The following is an 11,995-nucleotide window of genomic DNA, read 5'->3' on the forward strand; positions in this document are numbered from 1 at the left end:
GGTGTGACACGTGGAAGGCATGCGTGGGAATATTATTTAAAATAAATAATTAGGTTGTTTAAAATAAATAATTAAGCTTAAATAAGATTGAATATTATTTTAAACACATAATGGAAAAAAGAGGTAGTTTAGTATTGGAAGTGTGATATTCAGTATTGGAAGTTCAAGAAGTTTAAGTTTTTGGTGCAAGCAAAGCTAAAGCCGAGACTGTAAGGCATGCGTAGGAATCTCTGAGACTAAGTTCAGGCTAGGTGGAGGCTAGGTGGATAGGTTGGCATGCATTAGTACAGACTAGGTGGGAGTGTTGCATTCAAAGGTGTGACACGTGTAAGGCATGCGTGGGAATCTTGCAGACTTGGTGGTGAATACTTTTGAGGAACAGGCATGCGTGGGAATCTCTGAGACTAAGTTCAGACTATGTGGAGAATACATTTGATGGATAGGCAGTAGACGTGTCAAAATTATTACATGCATGCAGCTCCACCTAGCCTGCAAGATTCTTGCATGCTTTACACGTGTCCAAGTTTTGCATGCGTTGCTCTTGGGGAAGGCTTGGTTGAAGACATGCATGCAAAGATGTGTCGGAATCTTGCAGTATAAATATTCACACACATTTTCACAAAGGTATTCACAATATCTTCACAGCAATCTTCACAAAACCTTCACAATATCATCACAAAACCTTCACAAAACCTTCACAATATCTTCACAAAACCATCACAATATCTTCACAAAACCTTCACAAAACATGGCATCTTCATCACAATACAAAATCAAAGCTCACGTCAATGGTGAGACTTATGAATATGATATGTCTGGCTTCCTATTTAGAAACACCGAATGCACTCGTTTTTGTCTAAATAGAGGAGCTGACTTCTCTTATCTGAAAAGGAAGATTGAGTCCAAACTAAGACAACCCGTGTCCCAAATTTTTTATCAACAACCTTTTTTTTCAGAAAATAACTCTGTCAAGTTTTATAAGTCATTGATTCAAAATGACATGGAGACAAAATACATGTTTCGTAACCATGAGTATTCTGGTTACGAATACATAGTGTTGTACATTGTGTTGGAAAAATTTCAACCAGCTCAGAATATTCAGTCACAGGTTATTGATCCTGTGATTGATGACGAACAAGATGTTGAGCACCACGTTGAAGACGATGTGGTTGATGATGCTGAAGACGTGGTTGATGACTTGGTGAACCGTGATTCTGAAGACGAAGACCAAGTTCAAATACCTATAGCGCAATGCTACTCACCGCCTGCGCACTTCACAACACTTAACTTGGGCGAGGATGAGCCCTCATCAGATATGTTCTACAACCCATATATGAGGTCTGATGAGGACTTAAAGAAGGGTGACCAATTTCGGACCAAGGAAGAGTGTCTGTTAGCAATAAAGAACTGGCACTTGAAAAACTGTGTTGACTACGATGTTATCAAATCAAATCCGGAAAGATACGTTATTGTATGCAAAAATCCGGAGTGTGGGTATAGGTTGATGGCATCGTACAAGAAGAAACATAATGCGTGGGTGATAGGGTCCATTTCTCAAGCTCACATTTGCGTCAACACCAACATGGCACAGGATCATCGCAAACTTAGCCATGATATGATCTGCCATTCCATATTACCTCTAGTTGAGGCTGACCCGTCACTGAAGGTCAAAACAATTATCTCCCATTGTGTGGCTGTTTTCAAATATACACCGTCATACAGAAAGGCTTGGTTAGCGAAAACCAAGGCAATTGAACTGGTATACGGTAACTGGGAGGAATCATACAAACAACTACCACGCTACCTGGCTGCACTACGATTGTATTCACCTGGGACGGTTTCTATAATGGAGACCTTGCCGGCACAATCCCCTGACGGAACTCGTCTAGAAGATAATGGAATATTCCATAGACTTTTCTGGGCATTCCGTCCCTGCATCATCGGTTTCACATTCTGCAAACCACTTGTTCAAGTCGATGGAACTTGGTTGTATGGGAAATACAAAGGATCGTTACTGATGGCGGTCGCACAAGATGGAAATTCTAATATTTTCCCAATAGCCTTTGCATTGGTAGAAGGAGAAACGGCTGCTGCTTGGAGTTTCTTCCTTAAGAATCTCCGAACGCACGTGACTCCACAAGCTGGAATCTGTGTGATTTCTGACAGGCACGCTTCAATAGACAGTGCATACAATAATCCAGCAAATGGTTGGCATGACCCCCCGTCTACCCATGTCTACTGCATCAGGCATATTGCTCAAAATTTTATGCGGGAGTTCAAGGATAACTTCTTGAAGCAACATTTGATAAACGCGAGGTATGCATTAAACCAACCTGGATTCCAATACTACCGCCGGGAAATAGTGTTGGCAAATTCTGATGCAGGGAGGTGGATCGATAATATCGACAGAGCGAAGTGGACTAGATCATACGACGATGGGGTGAGGTGGGGCCACATGACAACAAATCTTGTGGAATCAATGAACGGCGTCTTTAAGGGCATACGTAACCTCCCGGTAACCGCATTGGTGAGTGCGATCTATTTTCGGATGGCAACGTTGTTCGTAACAAGAGGCAGGCGCTGGCATGAAGTGTTGCAGACGAGTCAAGTATATAGTGATGCCTGCATGAAGTTTATGAGGCAGGAATCTGCCAAAGCCAGCAGCCATCGGGTTACGGAATTCGACCGCCATGGCCACACTTTTAGTGTCAAGGAAACAATTGACCACAACCAAGGGCTGCCCAGACAAGAGTATAGGGTCCTAATACCAGACCGTTGGTGCGACTGTGGTCAATTTCAGGCCTATCGTATGCCTTGTTCCCATGTCATTGCAGCATGTTCACACAGCCACTTCGATGCATTATCGCTAGTGTCTCCCATCTACAAAGTTGCAACATTGCTCAATGTATACGACAATCCCTTTCCGGTGGTAGCATTGGAGGCATATTGGCCAGAGTATGACGGGGAAATTGTTTGGCACAACGAATCGATGCGGCGGAATAAAAGTGGTCGCCCAAACAGCAGGCGCATTAGAACTGAAATGGACGTCGCAGAGAAAATGCAGAGGAAGTGTAGCATATGTCGACAACTAGGGCATAATAAGAACAAATGTCCATATCGTGGATCTACTTCGACTACATAGTTGTATTACTTCATAACTCTGTGTACCAATGCTATTTATCAATAAAGTTTACTTTTTATTCCAAATAGAAGATGACATTGAAACAACAAACACAAACATCTAACATTACAACAACAATTACTAAAGCAAAAACACATACTGGAACAAGATAAAGTACTAAAACAAGAACAAGTACCACAACAATAGCAAATACACAAACAACATCACAAACAACCCTTAAGATTACGGATGTTCCAAAATTTCATCTCCATTGGGGGTTTCACAGGTGAGAAAATAACATGCCCGTCCCTTTTTAAGATTACTGGTTCTGGATCCGGCCACCTGGATGATGTCCGCTCCCATGATGACGGTCTGGGGGATGCCATGAACTCAACTTGATTGAGAAAGTGATAGGAAATAGTGGTGAAGAAAATGCAAGGAAATAACACTTTATTTATAGGAAAAGATCTGGGTTGTACACCAATCTACTTAACCCTAACTAGTGTCGCACTTGATTAATTAGTCTTAAGGGGAATTAGGGTTTGAATTAGGTCATAACTACCAAACTCTAATTATAACCGATAAATAAACCCTAATTATAATTGATTAATTAACCTTAACATGATTAGCCCTAATTCTCCCAAAAATTTATAAATAAATTTAATTACTTATAAATTAAATTAATATATATATAAATTAATATATATATATAAATTAATATATATATATATATATATATATATATATATATCTTGTAAATAATTTTATTTATATATATGTGTTAATATAAATTTATATAATTTATAAAAAATATAAAATCATTAATTAAAAAAAATTAAAAAAAAAACATATTAAAAAAAAAAATTAAAATGGGTGTAGGCGCCACTCCTAGTGGCGACTTGCCCTACCCCTTAAGGGTAGGCGCCAACTAGGGTGGCGCCCACGTACAAAAATAGGGCAAAAATTTTGAGATCTAAAAGTTAAGCCCTAATTTTTAAAAATCTATAAATTAACGGCTCTGTCCGAAAACACCACACCTCTCAAAATCTCATAGAACAAAAAGACACTAACACCAATATGAGTCTAACAATGAGATAAAGAAACAAGAGAAAAAACAGTCATCGGTAATATTAGGTTAAACTTTTTCTTAACTTTTGCAAGAAACGATATAAATAAACTGTAATGCAAAAAAATCAAGAGGATGATTAAAACTTGGATATAAAGCAACACATTATAATTTCTGCAATTAATGCAGAATCCATGTCTGCTTGAAAAAAATTAAACTTGAGTATATATTAATAAATAAAAATTGCATTGAACTACTTTAACGAAACTGAAATTTTATTAAAGCAAAAATAGAGAATAGTTTTCATCAATACAAACAATCACAGTACTCATGTTCTTGATATTGAAATAACAAATAACTATAACTAAAACCTTCTAAGATTAATTTTCTTCAAGAACCTTGAATCTCAACACTAACTTATTTTTATATTAGCTACTAATTATCCTTCACTTTGATCTTAGTTGTTTCATCAACGTTGCTAACATGACCGGTACTTGGCGTCACAGGTTGTTCCTTGATCTTCTCATTAGTCATACTTTCGCAAAGTTTCAGCCTTTTCTTGTCGCAACGATCGTTTTCAATAGTATTGATAGCATTCTTCCTCTTGCTGCAGTTATGCGATTTTTCTGGAATATATTCTGCTGAACTAAGTTGACATTGAAATTGATCTTCATCGTGAGGAATACCCTTTTTATCTTTTTTGTGTATTCTCATGTGTCCATTCAAAGCTTTGTTGGATGAAAAATGCTTACTGCAAACATGACATGCATGTTTCTGTTTCTCAGCATTGTGATTGTGATTATTTGGTGTGTGTTTATCATCAGAAGAAGAATAATAAAATGATGGATATTGAAAAGAACAATATGGGTAACTCTTCTTCCTCATGATGTTCTGTGTTGTGAAAGGAAGATCAATAGGTTTAAGAATAAAGAAGTGAAAGGGTTCAAGAATAAGAAAGGAAATTATGTATTTTGTTTGTTGTTTTTTAGCCTAATATATCACAATTTATTTGATTTGGTCAAATTATTCTAGATTGGGTTTGTTGGTTTTTGCAGCACAAAATATTTGATTAGATTTAGTTCAAGAAAAACGATTTTACAAAATATATATATAATATTTAAATTTATATATTTTTACTTTTAAAAACTAAATTCCATTTAAATTTGAATCGATTTAATTAACTTATAAATATGAAAATTTCAGTAAAAAAAATCATGTAGTAATTTTATTTATTTATTTAATATTTTAAAATAAAATTTTAAATATTTTTAAGTATGAAAAAAAAACATTATAGTTTCAAATGGTTTGATCAGATTAAAAGTTATATATTTTTCAAACGGCTTGGTCTGATTGTTAACTCAAATCCCCCAACTAAATCGTAAATATATTTGCTAGAGTATAACCAATTAAATCTTTAGATAATTAAGACATATAATCAATTAAATTTTTAGATAATTAAGACATATAGTCAAATAAATCTTTAGATAATTATGATATTATATGTCATAACTAAACCACAAACACATATAAGCATTAATAAATTTAATTTTTGAAATTCATTTTTAAGCATTAATAAATTTAATTTTTGAAATTCGTTTGTAAGCATTAATAAATTTAAATTTTGAAATTCATATGTAATCATTAATTAGATAAATAGTGGTGGTTAAGAGTGAGTGAAGGATGAGTGCATTTATACTCAAATATATGACAATTTATTTGATTTGGTCCAATAATTCTAGATTGTTTTTTTTAATAGAAAATCTAGTATATATAATGGTTTTTTTAAAATTCAATTAAAATGGTTTTACAAGATAATATCCAAATACAAGTTAAATATTTTAACTTTCAAATATGAAAATCTCAGTAAAAAAACATGTAGTTATTTTATTTATTTTTTAAATGTTTTAAAATACAAGTTAAATATTTTTAATTATGGATAAACAAAACAATTATTATAGTTTTAAATGTTTTGGTCCGATTAAAAAATACTTGAATGTATATACATTTAAGTTTTAGTATCTTTAGATAATTGTAAATAATATATATATATATATATATATATATATATATATATATATATATATATATATATATATATATATATATATATATATATATATATATATATATATATATATATATATATATATATATATATATATATATCGAACGGCTTGGTTCGATTGTTTACTCAATTCCTCCCACTAAATTGTAAATACATATGCTAATTAAATCATTAGATAATTAACACCTATAACGAATTAAATCATTAGACAATTAAAACATATAACCAATTAAATCTTTAGGTAATTATGATATTATATCATAACCAAATCACAAACACTTATATAAGTAGAGTTATCAAAACAGGTTATTCGGCGTTAAATGGACTAATTCTGATGGACTTTGAATTTTTTAGGATTGGATCAAAAAAGTCATGTTGTAATATGAGTTAAAAAAAATATTATTCAAGTCCGATTATGAGTTCGAATTATCCGATCCTAAACGTTTTTTTTAAAATTATTTTTATACAAAAATTAAAGTAAAAATCCTATAATATTTTTTTTATAAATATTATACTATTTTTTAAATACAATACATATCTAAATTGTATATAATAAGAATCAAATATTTAAAATAAGAGAAACTAATAGAATATGAGAAAATTAGAAATTTAACACAAAATACTTGAATATTAATTTAATTATATTAATATATAATATTTAAAAGAAAAAAATGAATATAATAGAGATAAATTTAGTGAGAGGAGAAAAATCATTGTGTTGTTTTATAGTGATACAACATAACTAATATTATAACGTTTTAAAATTTGTATTTATCCGGACCTAACGTGCTACCCACGTTCTAAATGGACTAGCCCTTATATGTAATGGGCATTTTAGGTCGGGATAAAAAATCCCTAAAAAATATGGGCTCTAATTTTTAAGGGCAAAGTCCTACAATTTTTTAGGTTTGGTGGATCGGCCAATATGGGCTAGCCCATTTTCACTAATCCCGAAGGGTTTAACCACTCACCCTATATAAGTTTCACATGCGCCACTTTCATATATCTTTTTTACTATGATTATGAATTTCTTTTGGAACACCTCAATGACTTAGACATTTGAGTGCTAACCTTGCAGGTTCACCATGATCTGTTGTACTAGAAGCACTCACCACTACACATGAAGATTTCATTTCCTTTCCATGGTTCAACCATAAAAATGTTGTCTGGGAATTCTCATCTAATTTCCCTCGAATCTCCACGAGAAACCACTAGTTCTTTGCCGCAATTCAACAAAAATCGATTTTCTTCTTTTTGGAACAATCAATCTCGTGAAAGTAATGGCAACATCAAAATCCACTCGATTAACCACCAAGCACAATGTCACCACACCGATTGCCGCGATAGTTAATGCTCCTAATCCCATGAGAGAGGTTCCACTTCCTTCAACGGTCGAGGATGATCCAGTCTTGGTGACTTCTCCTTCTGTTTTTACTCTTTGAAATCCAGTTCCTCCGATGATCAGCAAGAGCATGTTTCAAGTTCTCTCGACCTTTCAAACTTCTCAACAACTATGTCAAGGTCAAATTTCAACGCAAACTCCTGTGGGACCATAGATCCGCTGATAAGAGATGATTCAAAGCCTCCAAGAACTATATGTAATACCCTAAACGCACAATAAAAAAATATTTTTATTTATAAAACATTATGGAATATAATAGAATGGATTGTTAGCCTGCGATTTTCGACACTGGGTTAAAGTCACTAGACATGGTTTGGAGGAGTCTCAGGAACAGATCCACAAGACTAAGATCACTCTCTCTTCCAAACATATTTAATTCGTATATAAGTTATGCAGTCAAACGGAGATTTCTACATACTAACATGGCGCTTTCGATTCACTTTCTAAGTCTTTGGACCTTGCAAAATTTCTAGTCCTTTAGATATCTCGACGCTACACTGTAATTTCGACGCGAAGTTCTTCAACATAATGTACTTGGAATTTGCATAGTCATTTTGCAAATGGTTCAAGACGATTTAAAGAAAGTTTAGAGACTGAGACACGTGGAGACACGTCTGAGGCTGGAAATACACGTATTAGGGTACATGTCGAGCTCTGAAAAAATGATTATTACCAACGGTTATTAATGTAGTAGTATATATAAAAAAAAAATCTTGTATATAATTAAAGGTCCGCAATTCTTACAATAAATTCCTATAGACTTCAAATTACCCAAGTTATAGAGAGAAACGAGTTTGAGAGAAACATATATGAATTTATGCACCATTTCTTTTAAGTCATTTCAATTACAACATTTATTTAATAACATTTTTATGCTTTTGTTTATTATCTTTATCCAAAGTTTATTGGAATTAGAAATTATATTAAATTTTGTTGACATACAAGCATTTAATTTTCAATCACAAACAAAAAAAAATTGCATTTCTTTTTACACAATTTGTCTCTAAGCTTTTTTTAGTTTAATCTCTTAAGTGAATCAAACTCGTGATTGTTTACTAAAAAAACCAGTAAATAAATTGGCACAACTGGTGGGACCATTTTGTGTAAAAAAAATTTTAACTTTTGAAGAAAAGTGTTTTGTTTTTATTGTCCATTTTTGTTCTTCATGTATGAAATGTCTTTGTTTGTCGAATGTATAAGCGTATGAGGAGTAATAGAACTCTTCCTTAAATGACTCATCCTACAAAAAATAAACCCTCTCACCAGAATAATGCTCCAAATCCAGAAGAACCAGTCAAATCGACTGTTGATAATGCAGGAAGTTCAACTTCTGTTGGAGAATATCTTATTGTCATAAGCCAGGTGTCTGATTATATCACCAGAAGTGGCGGTTTCACTGTCTAGTGTCCCGACTACCCTTAGGGTTACACATAATATAGGTGACCAAAGGCCTCACTTTCCTTTGAATTTTACATTACGCCATGTTGGTAGAGAACAACCTTATGGCATGTCAACTGCAATTATGGAAGGCCTACACCCTAGTGCATCTACATATGCAGATAATGAAATGGTTGTTGTATCCCTTATCAATCCATATTCAGCATCAGGATCTGATATAAGCAACTCTTGTAGAATGGAACAACCTTAAAGAGGGTTAAGATATCTCCCTCAAGTTATGTCATCATCAACCATTAGTTCGCTCCAATTTGTGTGGCAGTAGATAGATGAAAGTAACCATGACATGGTTAACATGCTAACACAACAAATTGATACAATGTTTAATCCCCTAATTCAAAACACCAAGCATAGTTACCATCAATTAGCACATCGAATGAGTCAAATTGTTGATTTATTTGGTGCTCCTCAAGTGCCCATCCAACCAATTCCTAATAATCCGACACCATAGCAAGTTATACCCATCGAACCACCCACACCCAAGGCAATTGAAGGCAACGCGTTCTAAAATGGAACTGGGGTAGTTTTGGTGCATAGAAACCAAGATGCAAACCAAGTGAGTCCACAGTCCAAAACATCCCTAGATATCAGGCTAAGGCTGACAATATGTAAAGCAATGATTATTTGAGGATGAAATCATTCCCCAATTCTCTAACAAAAAATTCCTTCATGTGGTTTACCACACTCCTTACGCATTATATGTGTAATTGGAACCAACTAGATAGAGTTTTTCATGAACAATTCTATATGGGAAAATCAAAGATTATCCTAAAGGAATTAGCTACTGTTAAGCAAAAAAAAAATTGAATCAGTAGAGGACTATCTCAATAGATTTAGGTTGTTGAAGGCAATGTGCTTTACCCAAGTGCCTGAACATGATTTAGTCGTGATGGAGGCAGGATGTTTACATTACTCCATTAGGAAGAAGTTGGATACCCAACATTTATGGGACATGACCTAACTGGAAGACATGATTCAACAAGTCAAAAGTTTGAAAGTTGAGAAGGTTTGGTAGAACAAATATAATAAAAAGGAAAAAGTTCAAAGACTGACCTACATAAGTGCCAAAATTGACCCAATCTTGTGGACCCTGTCGCTACCGGGATTTCACGATAACGAAACTGGGACTAAAGAGATGCCAAAGAGAGGCAAAGTCAGAAGAGTCACCACCGAATTTTATTTAGTTTACCTCCATCGGAGAGGATAGGGGAAATATTTTATAAAACCTTCAGAAAGGAGACACACACGGGAAGCGCTGAAAGAGAATAAGGGATCGGTCTCGCAACCGAGATTTGGGTTCGGGAGTCGGTTACGTAAGGGAAAGGTATTAACACCCATCACGTCCATGGGAGCCATTTGGGTTGTTTTACATACATGGGATTTATCTATCATTGCTTTATTTTCAAAAGAATATGTGTGAAAGAGGGGGTGTTTTATTATTATAGTGCTCGCCAAGGATTGGGGCCCTTGTGCCTACGTATCACTCATTCGGGGATGAGGAATCAGAGCTCCGTGGTTAGGAGTAGAAAATATTTGTGGGTTGGTTGACTTTACCTTTGAGAAAAGGGTTTTTGGGATGATGCCCTAAGGCACAAAAATTAGTATGATGAGTTGTATTGTTTTTACCTTGAATAAGGGTTTTATGAAATGAATGTTTGTGATCATATTGCACTAAAGTCTATGGGCGGAGGCGATTATTCTAGACAACAAGCCAAGCGTCTTGCATCCAAAATAATAAGAGTAAGGATAGGAATGCTCCATTCTTACTTATTCTCCATCACTTAAGGCTCATGGCGCACAATAATAATCATAATTTTATTGTATTTTGAATTTGATTATGAAAATGCCATTTGACGTTGAATCAAGGGTTTTTATTATTTGACTATGAAATTTGACTTATGCAACATGAATGCAAAGTAACCAAACAAGAAAGTAAAGGGTCTCATTGTAAGGTAGCCCAAGAGGAATCCTTGTGTGTGCAAAAAGGGACCTAAGTTAAACAAAGGATACTGGTCTTACAAACATGTCCCCCTAAGGTGGTGCCATGATGTCATTCTTACAACATGCATGTAAGTTACGGATGAAAATTCAAGTGTTTACAAAGCATCCCAAAGAATAATGAAAAGACCTCCAAGCAAAGGTCCTAAGGTGAAATCCTCTAAGTCCAAGTTGATTAAGAGTGAAGTGAATATATTTGGTCTTATAATTTTATCATGTTTTTGTTGTTTTTAATGTTTGATGACAATAAAATAAATAACAAGTAAATAAATATGCATGATGAGTTTGTACAATGATGATGATAATGAGTACTTGAGTTTAAATTACAAGGTAATGACATGAAAGTAAATTACAAGATAAAAAATAACAATATCACAATAATAATGGTTAGTGGATATAAATGACATCAAAATAAATAACAAGTTAGTAGTACCGAAATCACAATAACAAATGTTAATGATAAACAAAGTTATTGAAGTATAATTAGTGGTTAGTAATATGTACAAAATGAACATCTTGAGGACTTTTTTCATAGGTCAAAAAGACTCAAAATATGAAACGTTAAGGGATATCGTATCATTGATGCAAAGTATTGAAGATGATTAAAAAATCAACTAACAATAGATTTGTAAGGAAGAAAGTTATACAACCCTAAGCCCATCTATCAATATTTTAACAAGTTATGATTTGTTCTCTTTCTTTTGTTGTTTTACTTATTTTTATTTAGCAAGGTAGTAAAGAGTAAATAAATTAGCATAATATAAATGATATGGTTAGATAACAATAAACATAAACATAAAGTACTTAAAATAAAGTGAACAATAAAATAAATTGCAAGGAAATAAAGTGCAATAACGTAAATGTTAGAAGTTAGAAGTTAGTAGTTAG

The 11,995-nt window shown here is 33.6% G+C and overlaps 1 protein-coding gene across 1 annotated transcript; it reads right to left on the reverse strand.

Annotated features, from left to right (window-relative positions):
• Positions 1-4,622: 4,622 nt before the first annotated feature.
• On the reverse strand, positions 4,623-5,072 carry LOC127131701 (uncharacterized). The gene has a single exon (XM_051060618.1). It carries the CDS (start codon positions 5,070-5,072, stop codon positions 4,623-4,625), a length of 450 nt encoding a protein of 149 aa, XP_050916575.1.
• Positions 5,073-11,995: the final 6,923 nt, after the last annotated feature.

Source organism: Lathyrus oleraceus, chromosome 3 (genome assembly GCF_024323335.1).
Source record: "Lathyrus oleraceus cultivar Zhongwan6 chromosome 3, CAAS_Psat_ZW6_1.0, whole genome shotgun sequence".
Taxonomy (NCBI): domain Eukaryota; kingdom Viridiplantae; phylum Streptophyta; class Magnoliopsida; order Fabales; family Fabaceae; genus Lathyrus; species Lathyrus oleraceus.

Bases quoted from the DNA above. Each gene is read 5' to 3' on its own strand.
- LOC127131701 (XM_051060618.1), bottom strand. From the start codon at position 5,072: ATGAGGAAGAAGAGTTACCCATATTGTTCTTTTCAATATCCATCATTT.